General features: G+C 33.2%; 1 protein-coding gene across 1 annotated transcript; it reads left to right on the forward strand.

Moving 5' to 3' along the window:
* LOC110024829 (transcription and mRNA export factor SUS1) lies at positions 1 to 15,872 on the forward strand. The gene is made up of 5 exons (XM_020725000.1): positions 1 to 144; positions 286 to 373; positions 464 to 558; positions 7,869 to 7,945; positions 15,559 to 15,872. Coding segments are annotated over exons 1-5 (336 nt in total). The 5' UTR covers positions 1 to 142; the 3' UTR covers positions 15,633 to 15,872.
* Positions 15,873 to 22,609: the final 6,737 nt, after the last annotated feature.

The following is a 22,609-nucleotide window of genomic DNA, read 5'->3' on the forward strand; positions in this document are numbered from 1 at the left end:
CATTACACGGTTCTCCCTACTTACGTAAGCAAAGATTTCTCAGGGTACCTGATCTTGATTTGCTCCAGAGTTACGAAAGGCAAACCGAATCAATCGCGACACTGCGGAGGGGAAAGTAGAGAGCGAGAGCAGCGGGAGGACAATGTAATCGATTTCTTTCTTCTCCTAGCTCTAATGATGGCATTAAACATGGCCGATTTGCTTCAATTTCTTCCTTGTTTTTTCTTAAATATGAACCATCTTACCTCTATTTCCTTTTGCTTGATCGATCGGGTACCAATTAAGGAGGGGTTCCGTCAATCGGCCACCGACGCCGGAAATCGACGATGAGCCACAGAAAGAGCCGACGCTTCAGGAAATCATCAACATCAAAGTATCTCTCACTCTCTCTCTCTCTCTTTCAATCCCTTCAGGAGGTTTGCTTTTTTTGATTTCTGATGGCTGAATACTTTGCTCTTTGAAGTTGATCGAGAGTGGGGAGAAGGAAAAGCTGATGGACCTTTTAAGGGAAAGGCTTATAGAGTGCGGCTGGAGAGATGAAATGAAGGCGCTTTGCAGGTGCTGTTTAATTGGAGCCGGCGTAAATTATTTGAAGCCAGTTTTTTTTTTAATTTTAATTATATTCTTTTCTCCATAAAGTTTGCTAGACATCTTCATCATGCATTAATGTTTTCTTATTATGTTTTGATTCTATCATTTATCATTCATATTTCATTATCTGACTACGTCTCTGAAAAAAAATAAAAATAAAATAAAAATATAACTTTTAAATTTTACGGCTTTACCAAATTATCATGACTCTTTCCATGATATTGTGATTTGCGGTTGCTACTCTTGCAATACCATTTTTCTTTTAATTTCTTTTGTAAGATTTACGTACATACCCACTCAAGCTCATGTTTTTACATATCTAACAGCTAAAGTTCAAAATTTACATATATGCTATCTCACCTATGAATGAGAAGTTGTATTCCACTTTTTAATAGTTAAATAGTTCTATTATTGATGTGGTATGAAAGATTTGGATGTTATAAATGTAAAAGACAGCCTATATGTTAGATATGTAAATACATAGGAATTGGGTGGTATATAAGTAAATTCCCCTTATTTTAGTTTATTATCTTCTGAACAATATTTTGTCATAAAGTTGTCTAAGTTGTTTGTTGCTAGTTGTTAAAACTAATCCTGTGTTTTTTTTTTCTTTTTTTTCTGCCATTCATTGTTTGATGGGTGCAAATATTGCAATGTTCTTTTTAGTTTTATTTGCTTCCTGTGAATGATAATTTTCAGAAGAACTCGAAACTAACCGCTCAAGTAATACAATTAGCGTTGAAAAATAATATATTATGTTTACTTATGAAGAAATGTATTACTCAAACGCATGTTCTTTATGCTCTGAAGCTGATTTTATTTTCCATCCTGGGACTAAAAAAGGTGTCTCTTTCAACGCTAAATGGTGCAGAAGAAAATTTTTTATTTCTATGAGGAACTTTGTGGGCGAGATGGATTGTGAACGGTACTAACATTTTATACAAAAAAGAAACTTTTGGTTATGTCAGTATGGCTTTATATAGATAAATGTATGTGTGGCGTTCATGCTTGAGTGCGTGTGTGCATTTACACACAAGTGTTTAATTTTTTCTCATTTATTTTATTCTTAAAGATTACAAAAAAAATTTCCAAAATCATAATGAACAACACATATTTTTAAACTTTATTCACTTTAAAGGATGTTATACTATCCATATCACAAACCATGTATAAATCAATCACAATCATTGATTGTGACCTTTTTTCATGCATATGATAGTCATTAACTTGGATGCAAGTTCAGGTTTGGTTCGTATTCAATTTCATAGCAACGGGACATACAAATGAAAACATTTTGCTTTGCAAACTTGAGCTCAGTTTTTTTGGGGTTAATAACTACCATATTAAGCTGAATAAAACTTCAATTCATTCATGTTTGATTTATTTATACCCTTGGTAATGTCTTCTTAATCTTTCACTTACGTTTAATTTCTCCAATTGTTTGCTTCACTTGTATAAGTACGATTAATAATTATGTTTGAGTATGTGACTCATTTAACTTGCACGTCTTCTGTAAAGCTCATGTAATTATATTTGAGGATGAGAGCCATTCAGCTTATGCATCATCTTCAAAATTAGTCGGGTTTACTTTTTTTTTTATTTTAAAAGAAATATTAGTTCAAAATGTAATAAAGATTACATTATAGGACCCTATTAAGGATGTGGAGAGTCTTGGGATAGTTTTTTTTTTTTTTTTTTTTGATTTCTCATATCAGAGGTCCCTTTTAAAGAGTGTGGGGGGTTTTGGGTTGTTTTTTTTTTTTTTTTTTTTTGATTTCTCATATCAGATATCAATTGAGATATGGAGAATTGTACAATATATTGTATTAGTTCAGTAACAAGTTATTTCAACAGAACCTTAATGGGTTAAAGGATGTTACGTACTTGGAGTCGTATTTTGATGCTAGTATTTAAGAGCATGAACAATTATAAGGGAGTCAAACTTATTAAATCATATAATGAAGTTATAAGAAAGGGCAATGGAATTTAGGTTCTGGAGAATCATGTTACTATTGGAGAACTATTTGATTTTAGATGAGGAAGCCCTACTATCACGGTAATTGTTATGCTACAAGAAATAATAAAAAGATTAGAGAGCAAACAATTGGTCATGTGATTTCTTATTATCTTTAAAGCTTATGATCAACTAACACAAAAATTGATTTGCCCTTAAAAAGGTTGTCATAGACATGTTGAATTTGTTAAAGATATAAATAATGGAGCATTAATTTGCATTAATTGATGTAGAGTGATCAAATTTGTCTTCTAATATTTCAAGAACCGATGATTAGTCCTTATTTGTTTGTATCAGTTATAAAAATTTTTACGAAGTATAATCAATTTGAAGTACTTGGTGTATGCTATTTGTATGTTATGGATTTGTAAGTTGCAAGGCCTTTTTGATAAAATTTAAAACTGGAGTAATGGAAGAAATGTTTGGAAGACAAATATGTTATGATTTACATTAAATAATATGTGATTTTAGAGAGTGCAAAATTGACAATTAGCCAATATTTCTAAAGATCAACTTATATTTGGGTGTGAAAAATTTAAGTAATTTATCTAGCGTATAGAGTAATTGGAATATTATTATTTTTAGAGTTGAAACTTGAGAGTTAAATTGGCGAAGTATCCAAGTAGTGCCATGTGATATGAGAATTTCATGGAGAGTTAAATGAAAAGTTTACATATGACAATTATAATGGTTGAGTTTCTCAAGTTGCGAGTTGGGCAAGGACAAAGAATCATTTGTGATCAAAGTTGAGTGTGAAAAAAATGAGCATGTTAAGGGAATTATGTTACAATTAGGAAAAGTGGATTGAGAAATTGTTATGAAGGGATGATAGGAGTAGCACTTATTCAGGATAAGGTAGAAGGAAAGGAGGAGGACTTTAGGTTATCTATTTAGATGTTGTGCATGGAGATTTGCAAAATAGCAATGTGAGATTTAAAACGAATGAATGGAGAAGGATTCATACAAATCGGTTAGGGTAAGGCTAATGATGTTGATGGTGATGATAATTGCTTTTATAAATTTTTGTATTCAATACTTGACTATGCCACTTATCCTTGTTGATCATTTGTGTATCACCATCCTTAATAATTATTAAAATGGCTGTAAAATATCAGTAGCTAAGTTCAAGCATTTTATTATACTATAAAAAATTTGGTATTACTTTACTCCTGTGACTGCTACTCTAAAGCAAAGGGGATGGTTATTTTGAATACTTGTTTAAGTTTATTTCCAGATAAATGTTGTGCCACCCTTTAGATACATGAAAATGAAAGCTTATTAGGCTTCTACCAATTGCTTCTTTGTAAAAATAAAAATGGGAGCATTTGTTTGGTAATGCTTTGAAGCTAACAGAAATTCAACATTACAATCACTTTATAGCATCTACGATGTTGATTTTGGCTAGTTTTGGAAATAATTCAGAGAATCTGAGAGTTAGTTGATTAATAAGATTCCATACCAAAAACGGGAAAATATTTATGGAATGAGTTACATCTATAGTTAAGTAAGGTGGTACAAAACATGTTGGCTACAATGAATCTATGAGATGGCAAGGAAAGTGATTGTAGTGCATTAAATGGTCGTGATGAATGAAATTCAGTCACAAAAACATAGCTTCAATTGCATAGCTCCCGTGCTAAAAACAATTAATCATTACCTTTTAATATGACCACGAAAATTCATAAAATCCACCCAGACTATAATTTAGTAGCCAAAATTTTTGAAATTCAGTGGAAATTTGGAAGTTTTGAAAACTTACATGTTTATCCAGGTTTACCCTATAATCAGAAATCTAATTTGTAAAAGTTTTGACTTAAAATCAATCATGCTTACAAAAGTAATCACAAGTGTAAGAAGTATAAATGAAGGAATTCACTAGAGTAAGGACAAAGTCTCACGTTGGTACTAGAAAATGACTTCCCTAAAAAATTAGTAGTCGGGCACTTGCACCACACTTCAAGAATTCAACTTCGGTCAAATACAAAGGTTAGAAGATAAATGAAAGTCTTATTAAGCAAAATCTTTTTAGTATAAGCCTAAGGTTTCTATTTTATAGTTTCAAAAAATCCATAATCATTATAGTCATATGTTCTCAATATTGGGTAATTTCATATTATTCTTTGTAAAAACCGTTATGAAGTTAATGCGAACATATTTCATTTGACATAAGCGGCATTGGAATCTCACATAGGGAGCCTGAGCAAATAAGATACAGGCAACCTTGAAGCCACCTATAGGGGTTCACAGGTTGTGGCCTTGTAAAGAATAATAACAAAGACACTCATCTAATTGAAGTAAGTCAAGTCATCCATATTATAAATTGAAGCATGCTATTTTACACAAAATGACTAAAGATTAAAATAATACTAAAAATTGCAAAACAATTAACTAAAATGAAAATAGTGTTCATTTAGCTAATTTGCTCTGCAAATTTAAGACTTGTGTTTTCTATTAGCATATATTTTAATATCTCGACCTAATCTATCCAACTTGAAATGGTCGGCTAGAATGAATTTATTATTTGAAAAATATCTAGCAAATTGATTAGAATTGTTAAATTTCCTATAGTGTAGTCGATAAATCATCATATGCTATCTATGCCAAAGTAGGCTTAAGATCCCTTTAAAGTCCATTAATAGTGGATACAAATTCATCCTCTAGGATAGTATTTGGAACAAGCTTTATAAGACTGACTTGTAAATTGTTGGATGTTAATTTCCAGGATGGAGATTAAAAGTAAGAATAATCTATAAGGTATTGAAAGTGGGTCATGAAATAAGGCCAAATCAAATACATTGAAGAGTGGAGTAATGCTAACATTCAGCAGTGCATTGCATTATTTTAAATCACCCTATTTTTATAACAGATATATTTTTTTTGCCGGAAAGTTTTAGGAATTAGGTGAACCATTAACATCAACAATATGTTTATAATTATTCATAACTAAAAATTAATTTGTTGATAATATTCTCTTGCAAATAACCAATATAAGATGAGGCGAATAATGAAATTATTAAAGTAATAATGTGTTTTAATGGCTACAAATAAATTCACAATAATTAATTTCAATAGGAAGGGTTGATAAAGTTCTTTGAACATACAAGCCATGCAAATATGATCATTCTTTATGGACGGAATAACCTTTCTGTATAAAATTTACCCAAATGCTTAAATATCATTTGGAATAAATTACACACTTTTTTATCATGATCAGATAGTTAAAATTTAAAATTTTATGATTTTATTAGAATAATCATTATTAAAGCCTTTTTCGAAATTTTGATGCAACTTGACTTTCCTAATAAAATTATTTTTATCAATATGTATCAAGAAATCAAGAACCAAAAATATAGCCGATCTCAATTTAATTTATTGACTAGTGATAAGTTTGTTAGATACTACAGATGTCTATGAAGACCTTCAATCGATTCTTTAACCATATAGCAGGCATGATTTATTCAATTTTATATTCATAAATATATTTTATCTCTATCAAATGATTAGGTTTAGCCATAAACTTATGCTTAATGCCAAATTCTAATTTAGATATAATCGCATGCTCAATGTCAATTTTAGACTAAAATTTTGAGTCTTGTTCAAGTACAGATTTTAGTTCATAAACATGGGCTAATGTAATTATAAATTAGGACTCAACAACATCAAATATAAAGTACCATTTTATGCATCTAATACATTCTCAAAAGAATATTATGGACTATAGTTTCTTCAATAGGATCAAATTCAGGCACACTTGACATTGTGTTGGTGTATTTGGTAATGATTTTTTCTTAGGGGTATTAAAAACATATTTAATAGTCATAATAGGAGACAAATTGTTATATTTCTCAATGTCCATAGCTATTTATAAAGTGTCATGTTCGATTTATTAATTGTGAACCACTTTTGGTACACTATGAATAGTAAGCGAAGAAGAAGTGATTGGATTCATTCAGGCTGCTGGTGGCATCTTCTAAAAAAGGCTACTGAAATAATTTATGTTGGGCATGATGTATGATGGTCGTTAAGAACTATAACTGCCAGTTAATGAAGGAGGAAATGTGAAGGGAAGACATCACATAAATTTTTATTACAAGTTCCAGTAAAGTTAGAACAAATTTTAAAATCAGTAAAAATTCAAGTTTTAGTTGGTTTCATTTCAAGTGGCTGAGAGTACCAGTAGGCTCCACTCCTCATATATGCTGCTCATTAGACAGGTTGGGCTTAAAAGGGCCATTGCAGACTTCGCTATGCTTAGGACCATTCTAAGGCTCCTATTTGGTTAATATAGTAAATTAAAATTATGATAATTTTATTTATTACCAGTGAATAAGAAATTTTACCTTAGACAATGTATGTATGTTTAACTTTTCTATGACCATTTTATTAAGAGCTTTAGACATGGTTGTTATAGAGCTTAATTTTACTTCCTAAACTATATTATATCGATTGAAATATATATAATATGCTTTATAGTTTAATAGTTTTCTATCTCGGGGAAAGAAAGCATTAAATTGTATGATTGAGCAAATAATATTATGATAATAATGAATAAATCGTGTGTTTCAAATAACTAAAATGAATCGTATGCAAATGTTTATAAATTTGAATTTTGTATAAAAATATTTGCACTTTGTGAAAAAATAATATAATTTTTTTTTTAATTTGAGGAATGTTTTTATCTTTTCAGTTATAATTTATTTGCACCATTGTATATACTTTAAATATCTTATTATTTTATTTATGTTGAGTTCATAGCCGACAAGTATTTCAGGTGATAAGTTCACACGAGTGACCGTATATCGCCTTCAAATGTATGCTTAATCCATTGATTTATCTATTTGAGTTCACAAAAATTGTTTTTATATAAAATAATTTAAAAATCAATTAAACTGTTCTCCATGAAACTTATTCTGATAACAAAATTTCTAACATTTTTTAAATACTTGGTTGAATTGAAGTGCCCTGAATGTGTAGAGATATTTATGCACAGATTTAATTGTGGTTTTCTTTCTATATGTTTAATAATATAGTCTTATTTTACGCTCAAACAACTGTGTTTTCTTCTCTCGTTTCTATACCTAACTTGTGACCCTTGAATTTTGTCATCTATTTATTTATTTATTTATATTTACTTTTTGCTACATGACCCACCATTTGAACTTCCTGGTTTTGCACTTTTTAGTTGGATATATCATGTCGAGAATAATGTTATTCTTTGTATGATTGTGCCATAAACTCACGCTAATCTATTTTTGCTTGCTAGGTCGTATGCTAGAAAGAAAGGAAGAAATAATGTTACTGTCGATGATCTTATACATGTTATCACACCAAAAGGAAGAGGTAGATTATATTTAACTAGCATCTAGATCCTTTTTTTCTCATCTTTTTCAATACTGGTTTGCACGGTCTTTCATTTAGGGCTTGTTTTACATTTATTTTTTGTTTTTTTTTCTTTTATTTTAAAAACATGTTTGTTTACTGCATTTTTTCAATGTTTTTCTTTTTTTTATTTTAAAAAATAAATTATTTCATTTTTAAAAATACTCAAAACATCTAAAAGTTATTATGTATTTTTAATAGTAATTAAACATGGTATATCATGCTAAACATGTTTTTTAAGTAAAAAACATATACAAAATAAATACAAACAAAAAATGAAAATGAAAAATAGAAGTGATCCCAAACGACCCCTTAACAATTCCCTTTCTAGTGTTTAGCAAATTAGTAGGTGTTGTCTTACTCGTTTTAATTTCTGGCTATATTAACATTCTCTTATTCTACCATTTTACCGTCTGTTTGGAAATAGATCTTTGATGCTATTTGAACTTACTGAGTAAAGTGCCAAAATAGTTCCCTAATGTTTCAACATGAACTAAAATAATCTCCATGAAAGAATATTTCAGCCCCAATTTAAATAGTTTAGGGACTAATTTGGCATTTTTATGGAATCTGGGACTAAAATGACCCCATGCAAAAGGTCAGGATTATTTTGACACTTTTCTTGAACTATAATGTTGTTTACAATCTTTTTTCTTAACAGAATATGCACTTGCATGTTTTGCTGAGTTCTCTATGATTTTTTGTGGATCCAAATTCTCATATATTAATATTGTTATTGGATGGTGCTGTTATTCTCATCTTAGCAATTCATTTCACTTTGGATGATGAGAAACATGGATTAGAATAATCTCATCCGTCCAAAATGGCCTGAAGGGCTAAGATAGGGGTAATTACACTCTCCAATTCCCATGTAAGTATAGAGGATCTTTATCGTTCATGCTTTTTTGTTTCCTATTATTTTGTTTTCTATAATCATCATAGTTCTGGATTGAGAAGTTTGTCAATGACTCCGTATTGCTAGCTTATGGAGAAATTTTGGGAATTTTACATACCTACCCCACAATTCTTATGCACTTCCATACCTAATACCTAAAGTTTTATATTAACACTTTGGTGAGATAAACCTATGCATGAAATGGTATATTTCACTTTTAAAATAGTTAGTAATAGTGATAATTTTGATGTGTAAATATGAAAGTTTAGGTGTTAGGTATGCAAATATTAGAATTGTGTGGTTTGTATGTAAATGCCCCAATAATTTATTAGTTTTGTCTGTTTGATGTTCCAGCGCCTCTATGATTTGGAATTTGGAAGTAATTAAGGCGGATAAAGACAGTCGGATAGTATTAATTAAAATTTATATTTTTGATTTTTTATCACTATCAATTAATAATCCAAAAAGAAAATGAAATGGTTATTACATAAAAAAATTAAATTAAAGCAGTTATAAATTTGCCTAAGGTTAGGTTGCTCGTATCTTTTATAAATGTTGTTTTCTATTGTTCATCTTTTAATCAAATAATTAAATATGAAATATTAGTTTAAGACAACAATAAACTAATTAAAACCAGTGATTACTGATACTCATAAACTATAGTTTTACAATGAAAAGAAAATAATATGTATGTTAGTTAAACTTTTAATAAATCAGTATAAAATATTTAATAATTTATGATTATGATCACTTACGACATTTCGTAACATTCAATATGTTTATTATATCAATAATATGTCTATATTATTTTATATACGTACAACCGTCATAGGAGCACTGTATAAAAATTTGACCATCTAAGTTATTTCAATATCAATATCATTTTTCATTTACGTGCACATTACTTTAGTGTTTCCCTGATAGTATCATAAACTTCATCACAGTCAAACATACATATACAAGTAATATATATAGCCCATATTATTCATCTGCTCATCTTATTCAATTTAATAAATATATATATATATATGCCTACATACATACATACATACATATTTATCTGATGTCGTCTACCACGCTCGGCTCTGCTAGGGTTTCAACTCATGTCGAACCCTAGCAACCCTTATCGAAGATCATTACTCCGGCGTCGTCTCTCCGTCATCGTCGACTCGCGGCTTCGAAGTCGACTGCTGCTGTGTCTCGTCGTCTCTGTTCGAAGCTGACAGATCGCATCTTGTCGTCTCTTTCGAAGCGGACGGATAGCATCTCGTCGCCTCTGTTTGAAACCGACAGATCGCATCGCTTCTTCCTCACAGAAGCCGACATCTCGCGTTGGCGTCGTCGATTGCGGCAGAGAAGAGTCTGTGCCGATCGACAGCTTGCTGAAAAAATGACTTCAGGACGTTCCTACGCCGCCGCCCTTGCCAGTGATAATCCCGTCTCCACCCCTCTTACCTTGCCGCTAATTAGCCCTTGCCAGTGATAATCCCGTCTCCACCCCTCTTTCTAATATGCTAATTATGGATATATCATGTCGAGAATAATGTTATTCTTTGTATGATTTCTGCAATGATACCACGACAATTTTGCTATTGGCATTGAAAACGGATTTCTCAAAAAAACTTACCGTAAAAACTCCCGTAAAAAAGTGAACCTGCAATCTTTCTCATTGAGGCAGAGATCTCCACCCTAGCTGTGCGTACAACCCTAAACTTGAGCTAATTCGAAAGAACTTTGAGCAAATAAAGCTGAAAGGGGGTTGGAAGATCGGTAAATTGGATGGTCGCCACATTCTTATTCAATTATCAAATGACGAATACTACACCCATTTATTTGCGAGAAGAGTTCTTTGAATAGAAAACCAGATTTGAATAGAAAACCAGGTGATGAAGGTTTTAAAATGGACGGTGGATTTTGACCCTCGTACTGAACCTCCTACCACTCCTGTTTGGCTGTGCTTCCCAGGTTTGAAGATCCACCTTTTTGATCAAGAGCTTCTTTTTGCTTTTGATCAAGAGCTTCTCTTCGCTTTAACGATGGTATACGATAAAACCCTCAAAGCTGAAACGCCTATAGTGAATTTGACTAACGATGGTATACGGTAAACCCCTCAAAGCTGACAAGCCTACAGTGAGTCTGACTCGGCCTTCAGAAGCCAGAATTTTGATAGAAAGGGATATTACTTTATCTTTTCCGGGAGAAATATGAATTGACACACAATGTCAGAGATTTTGACAGCAAACAAAACTTGAACAGATCCACTGCCGTATGTTTGGACATTCTCTTTCTCAATGTTATCAGTTGCATCCGAAGTTAAAACCTTCAAGTAAAAACGCTTATGGATCTGCCCCACCTCATACCTGTCCTTCCTCAGCTCACGAGTGCATTCCACAGATTATTGAAACACCAATTGACACGATATGACACGATGCCACCTCCCCCTCCCACTACCAGAGACAATACTGTCTCTGTTCTTTCGATAAAAACGCTTCTGGATCTGCCCCATCTCATACCTATTCCTCCTCCTAAAAACGCTTCTGGATCTGCCCCATCTCATACCTATCCCTCCTCCTCTCTTGAGTGCATTCCATAATGAAGAGACATGCTTAACATCTCTTCAGAATCAGAATATTGTTATTGCTAGTCAGGAGTTGGGGGCTCATTCTTTCCTACATGCCCAATAATCTGTTGACCACACTGATCAGATGAGCCAATCCTCGGATGAGGAATGACAGGTATACACATCTAGAAAGAAAAAGAAGAATGGAGGCACACCCCAACTTGGGAACTTATTGGATGATACTCTAGTAACTTCGGGTAATGGAACGATACTCAACAATTTGTTAGTTGTCTCCGCTTCTAGAACCAGAGGCAGAGGCAAGACCAAACTAGTTCGTGCCTAGCAGTTTATTTACTGCAAGTGCTGGCTCGTGCCTAGCAACTTATTTCTTGCAAGTTTTATTATGTTTCATCATTTTAGGATGCTAGTGTCTGATGTATTGTATGGATAAGACACTATCGTATGGGTAAGACACCTTTTTTTGGGTCTTCTCATACAACCTCTATGTATCTTTTCAATTTCAATAAAATTAGCCCTTGGGTGTTTATAAAAAAAAATATATGTATGTATGTATGTATCATTAACTAATACATGATAGTAAATTTCTACAAGCATATGACTTTCATGACAATATGCCTACAAAGAAAATAGTATATCAATCAAAATAAAGTTTGTATTAGTAACAATAAACTACTAATAAAAAATGATTAAGAAGAAAAAAAAACTATCATAGCTTGTACTTGTCACATTGTCAAGACAATGTGACACATGAAAAAGCATATCAATCTGAATAAAGCTTGTACAAGTACTAATAAACTACTAATGAAAAAGGATTGGGAAGAAATAAAAAATTATAATAGCTTAAAAGTACGAGTACTCACTTCAATTACCGACGATCCTCTTGACAATTGTTTTCTTCACCTATCTCTAATAAAAACCCATAGTCAAATGTATATAAAATTATTATTACTTTATTATCTATTAATCTTATTATTATAAGAAAATTTACCTCTATTTTACCTTTTATGTATCATATAATAATAATTAATGTTATTATCTTAATTCACATTAAATTCATTAAAAGTAACATTAGTTCATAGATTTAAATTTCTTTTCGTTTTATTATTTTTTTATTTTCATATGCTTAAAAAATGCATTAGCATTTTTATATAAATTCAATTTAATACAAAAATTAAACTAAACTATTTATAAAATAAAACAAATCTTTATCTTTTGCCTTGGTTTAGACCTTACCCGCACATCAGCTCATGATCGATGTATGAGCCGCTCGATACTTCTGTTCCAATGCTTTGACACCTTCGGCTTTGATGCTTCTTCCTCTATTCTTTCCTTTCTCTTCTCCTTCTCCCTTAGTTCGGCTTGGTTTATCCCACACAAAGCCACTCCCTTTTTCACCTCCTTTACACCAAAGCCGTGAGTCGCTCATCGCTTCTTCCTACGATTGGTCAGGGCACAGGCTCTCCTCTTTCTATGCATTAGAGCCACGAGTTGCTTGACACTTCTATTTTCTGTCTTCTTTGCATGGCTCACCTTGAAGCCTCGACACAGAACAACATTGCACCTATGCACTAGCCGCTCTTTTCTTTGGCTAGGGTTGGTCTTCTCCACTCGGAGATCATAGAAGCTGTTTAGTTGCCTCTGTTTGGACGACGAAGTCTCCTCCATTGGCTTCATTCCTCGCTGGCAAGTTTCCTCTTCCTTCCTCTTCTTCTTCTGCCACTGCTTCTTCTTCTTCTCCTTCTTCGCTTCGAATTTGTACAATTCTCCCTAAAACGAAATTGAACGAAACTATAGAAACGATTGCATTGATTGAAATTTATAATAATAATAACATTTTGAATTTTATTTATTTATCAGTTATTACAGCCTCAGCTTTTATTTTTTTAAACAGTGAGAATTGTGCGCAACTATCTAATTATAATTTAATTTACTTGATTATTTTTTATCACTCTCTTTCTCATTCCTGTTTCCCCTCCGATTCCATGCGATGTTGCTGAATTGGTCCCACTTATTGTTTGATCTCGTGTCACGCCCAGGTTGGCTTGATTTATAAACCCATTTTAGCATGCCTTTAATTGATTGAATTTTGATCAACCAAAAATCCCCAGTAGGTGTAGAGCTGATTTCAAAGGATAGAAAAAATAAGGTGATAATTAAGGAACTAATTTAAATTAACTACTTGTGCTGTATTAGAGGAAATTGATTTGATTTTGAGTTAATTCAGTCTTGGCTTGAAATCGGCTGAAACATATATAAGCGATGTCAAAATCATTTCTTTGATCGAACTGATTTGATTTTGAGTTGACCCAACTCTAATCAGCCAGATTTTGAGCTGATTCAAATTTGAATTGAGCTGATTCAGAATCATTTATTTATTTTTTCTCTCAGAAGAATATATTTAGAATGCATATATGTATATTTATAATACTGTATTCGTATGAACAAATATATATCTGCATATCTAAAATCTTAAAAAATATACATATTAATGTTTAACTAACTCAGGTTGGCTTTATTCAATCCAGGCCTAGGTTGAAATTTGGCTAATGTCTCAACTCATTTTAACTCATTTCGAGCTCAGTTTGAGTAAAAAACTTATTCAATATTTGAGCAATCTTAAATATTTGAGCTAAAATCTCACCCTTTTTGAATGCTCACATTTTTTCTTAAAGAAATAATTTTGTGGATTTCTTATCGAACATATAAGGGATTCTTTTTCATCAAATGTTACACTAGAAAGCTTTTATACAAAAATTTTATTGTCATAGCAAAGCAACGTCTATAATTAATAATCACCAAGGTATTTGCCCATACCTTTGGCTTAGATGGATTTATTAATTGTTTGTACTTTTGTTGCCACAACAATACACGATAACAAGATATGCAATATTTTGATGTATATAGGAGCCTGATACATATTGGACAGGCCATTCAATTATTCGATTTAAAAAAAGATAATTGGGGTACCCATACCAAACACAATGGTTGAGTGACCGGCACGCATTAACCAAATAGATATGTAAATCAATAAACCTTAAATCTCAAAAGAAACCCTGATGACAGTTACGCGTCCTTTGTTCGTTATACCAAATCTCCATGTATACACGGTTCTATTGTCGTTTGTATTTGAAATACAGTTGCAAGTGTGGTGGAATCAATCACTGATTTGGTTCGATGGTTCTTTTGGTGGGGTTGGTACTTCTCGATAACTCAGCAAGACTTGTTGTGCTTTTATGCTTAGCCTTGTGCTTCTTGATATCCCACCTTCCTAACAGTTGATTTCAAGGCACATAATAAGCTCACACATTTTTTTTATTTTATTAGTAGTTGAAATGAATTAATTATTATATTAATTACACGGCATGCATATCATGTTTACTATATGTGCAATTAATACACACGCACACACGCATGGTTTCCAAATAATATAGATAGGTTTTTTCGTGTTATTGTCTATTCATCACTGATTTGTTCTTGGAGTATCACGTATAGACTATAGATTCATTATTTTTTTGGTCCGGGGAATAAACTTATTAATAGAATTATATTTAATTTCCTAGTTGCAAATATGAAAGCCTTTATAGCGATACCAATTCCTCATCCAAAATTATAAATGATCGGATTTAATTGCAAATGCACGCACGCTGCATGTATATGCAAGACCACAAACTTAGGACCTCTTGTTTGAAAGACTAAGCTCTCAACTAACAAGCTAAGGTGGCTTGCTTATCCAAAATTATAAATGATGGACAAATAGGCTGTAATATTTTTGTTCTCATGTTAGGGCTCATTTAATTACTTGTAGATGAAAATTATGCTTTAGAGAATGATAACTTTGTTGACTCATATTACAGGTGATAATGAAGTACCACCTTTAAGGAATTTTTGAGCTATTTGTCCACCAAGTTTGATTATAATTACACCAACCAGATGCTAAAATTTAATAAATTTCATTGTACTTTAAAGCATGATTTCTACTTCAAGCAGAAATCAAGAATCTTATTTGTAATCAAGGTTTTTTTTTTATTTTTTTAATTTTCCTTATTCTCTTGTATTCCGAATGAACTGGTCATTCATTGTCCTTATGGTGTGTTGCAGCTACAGTACCTGACTCTGTGAAGGCTGAGCTATTACAACGCATTCGTGCATTTCTCACATCAGCTGCCCTTTAATAAGATTTTATCAGTCTCAATCTGTTGGGATTATGCGATCAGTTTTAATTTGTTGGCTTGGATTAAGGCTTGGCTTTTTAATACCATTTTTCTCTCAGCAATGTTTTTCAAAACTGTTGAAGGGATCAGTCTGGATATATTACAACATAATAAGACTCATTCCCAGATCATTGAAGGGAACCACATTTTATCTATATATCAGCTTGAGTATTGAGAACATGGTATTGTACTTCTTTTAAATTTGCTTGCTACAATGGTGCGTTTCTTTGAACCTCTTTACTGCTTCTAGATTACAGATATTGATGTTTATATGCGATTTTTCATTGTTTTTTGAGCTTTTGAATTGCCACAAATTTTTTTTTTTTTTCAGTCTCATAAAGATTTGAATAAATTTCAATTTATGGATCAAAGAATAGAGTGATTTGGTGGCATTGAGCTGCAAACATCACATTTGGTTTCTTGCAGGAGTCATTTTAGAACCAAATTTTTTTTTCTGTTTATTATATCAATGGTGGACATTCATGAAACTTCTTTGGGTCTTCATGCGCTGACCATTGTGTACGCCTGCTTGGGAGCTTATGGAAGACAAATGGTTTTTCATTTAAATAAGGGACTCTTACATACATATCAACTATGTTCTTACTTTACTTTTACAATAGTTATCTAAACGGATCAGAATTCTGCGTTATGGATGTAAAAGTCCTTTAAATTAGATGTTTTCATTCATCATATATTTTGTATGGCTTTCCTGACAGTTCCTTCACAACATGCCTGTTGTTTTTTCTGCTTTGTTTTTTTTGTTGGGTTGTAAGTTTGTAAATTAAGGTTGATTTTGATGGTATGCATGTAATTGTGCTCATAAAAAGTCTTGTGTAGATGACCTTTGTAGGTTGACTAGTACACCCAATTAATAATTTGATATTTATTCAAACTATATTCATTTATATTCATTTGTGTAATTGATGTGTATAAAATGTGTGGGATTGTATGATTTGTTTATTGTATTATTTGTCATTTTTTATTATTTTTTTGTGGGTATATTTAGTTTGTATGTGTAGTTTACATGAAAAACTTTTTGAATAATTGGCAAAAAAAAAGAGTTTTAAGGTAGTGGCAAAAAGAATTGGGGGGGCCGCCTGCCTGAAGTTAATGAGGTGCAGGTCCTAGCACGTGAGCCCAAAGTAGGAGAGATGGGCCCGGACGGGCTGGGCTGAAGCTAAAAAATCTGAACCGTGCTCATGGGAAGGTGAGCCACCTAAAAATTTAGGAATTTTATGCGGGAACAAAAGCTTTTTTTTTTTCTCTCCCTCTTTTTAATTAAATTTTGGAATATGAAAAGTTTTTTTTTTGTATGGCACTTGTTTTTTGTTTTAATGAAAAGCGAAAAGCGGTTTTTTTTTTAATGAAAAATAGTTTTTTTTTTTTTATGAAGAGCAGTTTTTTTTTAATAAAGTACCGTTTTTTTTAATGACTCTAATTAATTTTATCATAAATATAGGGAGTTTTTTAGCCTATAAATAGACCAAGGAGAGGAAAAAAATGGAGTCATCATCCCTGCCTAGCAGGTGATTTGAGATTTCATAAAAGAAGAAAGTCGTCTCCGTCCTGCGTAGCAGACAAACAACGATAATTTTTTTCGTGTTGCGGCGAAACGTTGCAGCGAAGTGTTGCAAAGAAGGGTTGTCGTGAAAAGATGCAGAGAAGAGTTACGGCGAAGTGTTGTGGTAAAATGTTGCGGTGGGGCGTCGTGGTGACGCGTTGCGGTGGGGCGTCACGGCGACACGACACGTTGTGGCGGAACGTCGCGTATTCCATAGGAGATTTTCGTGCTGCTCTTGCATGTTCTGAAGGTGATGAAGTAGTTTTCTCGTCTCGCCATGAGGGGGGGATTTTCATGCTTATGTGGTGACGATATTTGGAGACCCCTTAAGGATCATCAGAAGTACTGTAATTTTAGGAAGGCGGTGTCGACTCTAATTAAAGATGAACGGATTTGTTGTAGCCATTGTATATATATATATATATATATATGTTGGTATTTGTAGCATTTTTAATCATCTGATGTGACAATTGTAGATGATAACAATGTATTTTTTTTGTTTTGAATGTACCTATGTCTTCTAAGGCTTGTAGCTTTCTGAGGTCTTTGATGTACCTATGCCTTCTGAGGTCTTTGAGTGGAGACCCTCTAAACCACTTGCTCTCATGTAGTCTTTCTAATGAGGACCATGTCCACTACTAGCTTCCCATCGAGACTTGCCTCTTGGGCTCGTCTTCCAGGGGTATGGTAGCTTCTCATTGAGTCTTGCCGCTTGGGCTTGATTTTTAGGAGTATTGTATCTTCCCATCAAGTCTTGCCTCTTAGGCTTGACTTTTAGGGGCATGGTAGCTTCTCATCCTTAAGGGGGTTTTCTACACAAAAATCTTTCATGAGAAAATAAGAAAATTTCAATGAAATGACATTTTAAAGCAACATGAAAATTTTGTTAAAATAAAATGAAGAGTTTATACGTCATTCTTTTACTCAGATAAGATGAGTTAGAGTTATACTTCTCATTCGGTAACTCCAACGATTCTCTTCTAGTTCCCCTGACATTGTTCTTGTAAGTAGCGACCCAGGTGTCCTTAGCGTATTAGACGTTCAATTTCTTCATTTAATTGAAAACATATTTCTGCTGAATGTCTTTTTGCTCGGTGGAAATGACAATATTGAGAAAGATCTCCACCATCTGTATTTCTTAACGGCTTTGGCCACTTGAGAGTCTTTTCATCCTTGATTGTCATTAAGATGTTAACATGTGACGTGTTGAGTGATGTGTGTTCTTTTTCTGATCGTTGCTCACAATTCCCTGTGGTCTGGTATCCGCAGCGTTATTCTTGTGCTTGCCCCCCAATCGCTCAAATTGTTCCTTGTGAGCAATGATGACCTCATATGCAGAGATTTGTGCCTCAACACGGTGAATAAGGTCAACATAAGAACGAACTTCTCCCGTATTAATGATGAGTAGAAGGGTCCTAGGCGGAGTCCCCCAAGGATGACTCCTCTTAGTAACTCCAGATCTACTCCCAGAATTTGTCGGGCTTCAGTAAAAAAAAATACCTGTGGAAGTAATCCTTTAGTGATTCTCCTTCGATTTGAAAATTTTCTGAGAGATGAGATGAATCCTTTATGATCATTCGGTTTGCTACGAACTGTTCCACAAACAGTCGGGCAAGCTCGTGAAAGGTGTTTACACTACCCCCTGACAGAAAGTAGAACCGAATTCAAACTTGTCCTTTAAGACTAACAGGTAAAACTTGACACATAAGTGCATAAGAGGCACACTGAATGTGCATGATAGTTCGATAATGATCAATATGTTCGTAGGAGTCTATTATCCCTTCATACATGTCGATGTTCAGAAGCTTAAATCCTATTGGGATGGGGTGTTGAAGGACCACATCTGCTAAGAGAGATGATTCATGGATGTTACGATGAGTGTAGAAGCGATTCTTTTTCTCTAGGGGAACTCTTCCCGGACGAGGGGTTGTAGTTCATTACGAATGACATCATCTAGAATGTCAAGAAGATGTGGCGATGTCGAATGAGCTGCACGAGATGGATGAGTGGAACTTGCGGTATCTAGGAGTTCAGCATCACGACCTAACAGGGGAAGTGTTCTTTCTTGAGGAGGGGGGCCGGTACGAGTTCCTCAGAGCGGTTTGTTTCTCCTACGTCGTGAAGTTAATGGTAAAAGAATTTCATCCACAGTGTAGGCAGCGACTGTTGAGCCCCGCATAGGCGCTGTAGGATCTCTAATTGAGACTCCTCCATTCTACGCATTCAATCTTTTATTGAAGGACTCAAAACACCTTCGTTGGCAGAATATCGTCTTCCAGGGCAGAAAGATGAAGAAGCATGTCGCCCTTGGCTTCGTGACTGCTCCCTAAAACGATGTGTGTTGGAGCGGGATGCTCCGTTGTTACGAGTGCTCCATTATCACGAACATTGTGTTTGGTTGCCATGTAGTAGACCGTGTAAGTACTTTAGTTGTGAGATTGAAACTTTCCCACAGACGGCGTCAAACTGATACGTCCTGGAAAATTAGCGACATAGAGTGATGGATTATCGTCTTAGCGTTGCATGAGAATTCAACGCGCACTCAGATGAAAGGAAAACAACCAGTGATGACACAAATGCCTTTACGTGGACAACCCGTAAAGGAAAAAAAACCACGGAGTCTGACCTAGTTATTAAACAACCAGTGATGACACAAATGCCTTTACGTGGAAAACCCGTAAAGGTAAAAAACCACGGAGTTTGAATTATAATAATCTAGTATAGATTGATGATTACAGTGACCCATTGTCCCACAGACGGGAAAGAGTTACTAGATTTTCAGATTACAACGTCGCCGGACGGTGTCAAGTCAATGGTGGTTGGCGGTGGTCGACAAAGGTCAGCGGTGGTCGATGGCGGCCGGCAGAGGTCGACGGAGGTCGGGGGTGGTTAATGACGGTTGGTGGTGGTCGACGACGATCGACGATGATAGAGATGATGCTGGACTTGAACTCCTCAATGCCTCAAGTTCTCTCTCAAGCCTCCTTAGGTGGGGCTTTATTTATAGTGTTCTGGGTGCAATTCATGCAGGAATATGAACAATTTTGATCGGACGATCCGGAGAGCTTCCCTCGATCGGATGATGTTTAATGGACATGTGGGTGTATTAATGTTGTTGAAATTGAACAATCTTGTGCTCGTTGAATTCATCTTATCAAGACGCTCGATTCGACTATGAATTCGCTGAATTCGACATTCGTTTGATTTTTCAAATGTATCCGAAAATCTTCCAAGAATGATTTAATCTCTTGATCTGGGCTTAATTTGACTCGGATTGGACTAAACTTAATATCATTAGGTCTGTTTCATCAAGTCGGTCAGTTTAACTATAAGTTTGTTGAAATATGAACTCTAGATGACTTTTAATTGAAGTTTGAATGTTTCTAGCTCAAAAGGTTGCATCGAGATTCATGTCATGCCTCAATATTCGTGTCATATGATAAAAACTTGTTGGCAGCGTATCAAAAACCATTGTAGTAATGTTTCCATAGCTCCAATAATCTTCTTGACCAACTCAAATACTATGCTTGGCTTAAGTAATGATTGGGACTAATGGATCTATATGAAAATTTTACAAAAATCTAAGAAAATGAGGTGAGTTGAAAATAACGAAGTTATTTTTAAGATATACAAACATGCATTCAATAATATTTATCCACCAATAAAATAATCAAAGTATTTAATTATACCTACTAATTTATCTTCTAAAATAGAAATAAAATATCATAACATGTCATTTAGGAAACAATCCCTATTAAAGCAACTATATAATGTATACTCTTAATGACTTTCCAATGATATATTTGAAGCGTGGATCTAAATTTTCTCATCTAAATAAAAGATAGCTAAGAATTTGAAAATTATTAAATAATATATGTGTGTTTGTTAGACTCAAACTTAATAGGCAAAACCTATTTATTAAACTATAAGAGACAAAACATAAGACATAAATTTGATCAATGGAAGGGAGACAAAATTAATATTAAATACTAAATAATAATAAATAAAATAAAATATTTTTAAATATGTAATAATTTGATGATGCTCATTATGCAATAAAGAAAGCTTTATATGCAAATTGATAATTATTGCGTTCAAGCATCAAAATATATACTTGCACACATAATATATTTATATATTCATAATGACTCATTATTCATTATCTTAACATTTATATTTGCTTTATCCACAATCGACCTACTAAAATACTTTGAATTAAATGGTTTTCATCAACACATGGTAATCCAATGATTTTCAAAAGAATCGACAGTTTGAGGGCATGATGGCTTGACTAGCCTATCTAAAAATATTTTATCATTAACATATGCATATTGAGCTCACTTTTTATCAACTCCATCATATCTGGCACGTAGTCTCTCCTTCTTAGGCTAAAAAATCTTCCATAATGCCCTTTGTTGATTGGTTAGTCATGATATGTTTGACATAGTATCAACCTTGCAATTCTGAGTGAGCTCCATTAGACCCTATCTAACTTTTTACCGTAAGGAGTCTAGTGGAAAGTTTGCTTTGGAACTTCAAAAATCCAAGATTAAGTTTTGTCTGGCTCTGCTCATAAGCTACTTGGTGGGTTTGACTTAGCTGAAAAGAATTTAACATAAAATTAAAATTTCTTAATTCTCACCTAAATTATAACCCACTTAAACTACTTTAAACATTAAATATAATTAACCTAACTTGTAACCTAAGCTATACTTAAGTCAAGTTATTGACTTTACTTGGATCTAACTTAAGACATACCTCACCTAAAGTAATTTAAACTTAACCTAAATCAAATCTAACTTACAAGTAAACAAACCTAAACACATGCTAAATCTAACAAGCTCAAATATAGATCAAACTTAAGAGTTAATTAAACTTAAAAAGAACATCAAATCACACTTAAACTTACTTAAGAATGTTTTAAACCCAAACCAATCTAACCTAACGTAAGGATGATTCAAATTACGAACTATAAACTTTCTTCTTCTCTTATTCAGGAGAACTATGCACTCACAATCACATAATAGATTACTTTGATTGAACAAGGCCCCATGATTTTTATTTTTCCAAGTTTTTATCATGTGGATAATTGCTATTAATCAGGTTAAAAAGATAAAATACATATGTATTTTTGACCTGTGTCTCTCCTCCAATGAATTTGTGAAGTCTCCAATTAAGTACCGTTTTATTTACCTACCACCTCTCTTGTAATTAAATAGTTTTATCTATATCTTACATATAACAACAATATATGAGCTAACATTTATTATGTTCCCCACCCCCTTATCTATACATAAAATACCCAAGACTAAATCCCCTACCTCCTCATTTATTTCCTTCTCCATCACTGTTGACCTCACTTTTGGTTGAGGTCTAG

The sequence above is a fragment of the Phalaenopsis equestris genome, unplaced genomic scaffold (genome assembly GCF_001263595.1).
Source record: "Phalaenopsis equestris unplaced genomic scaffold, ASM126359v1 Scaffold000276, whole genome shotgun sequence".
NCBI classification, from domain to species: Eukaryota; Viridiplantae; Streptophyta; class Magnoliopsida; order Asparagales; family Orchidaceae; genus Phalaenopsis; species Phalaenopsis equestris.

What these genes read in the sequence shown, in the direction of transcription:
- LOC110024829 (XM_020725000.1), top strand. An exon ending in AGGAAATCATCAACATCAAA is followed by an intron (nt 374 to 463) that starts GTATCTCTCACT and finishes TGCTCTTTGAAG; the next exon opens with TTGATCGAGAGTGGGGAGAA. An exon ending in GAAATGAAGGCGCTTTGCAG is followed by an intron (nt 559 to 7,868) that starts GTGCTGTTTAAT and finishes TTTGCTTGCTAG; the next exon opens with GTCGTATGCTAGAAAGAAAG.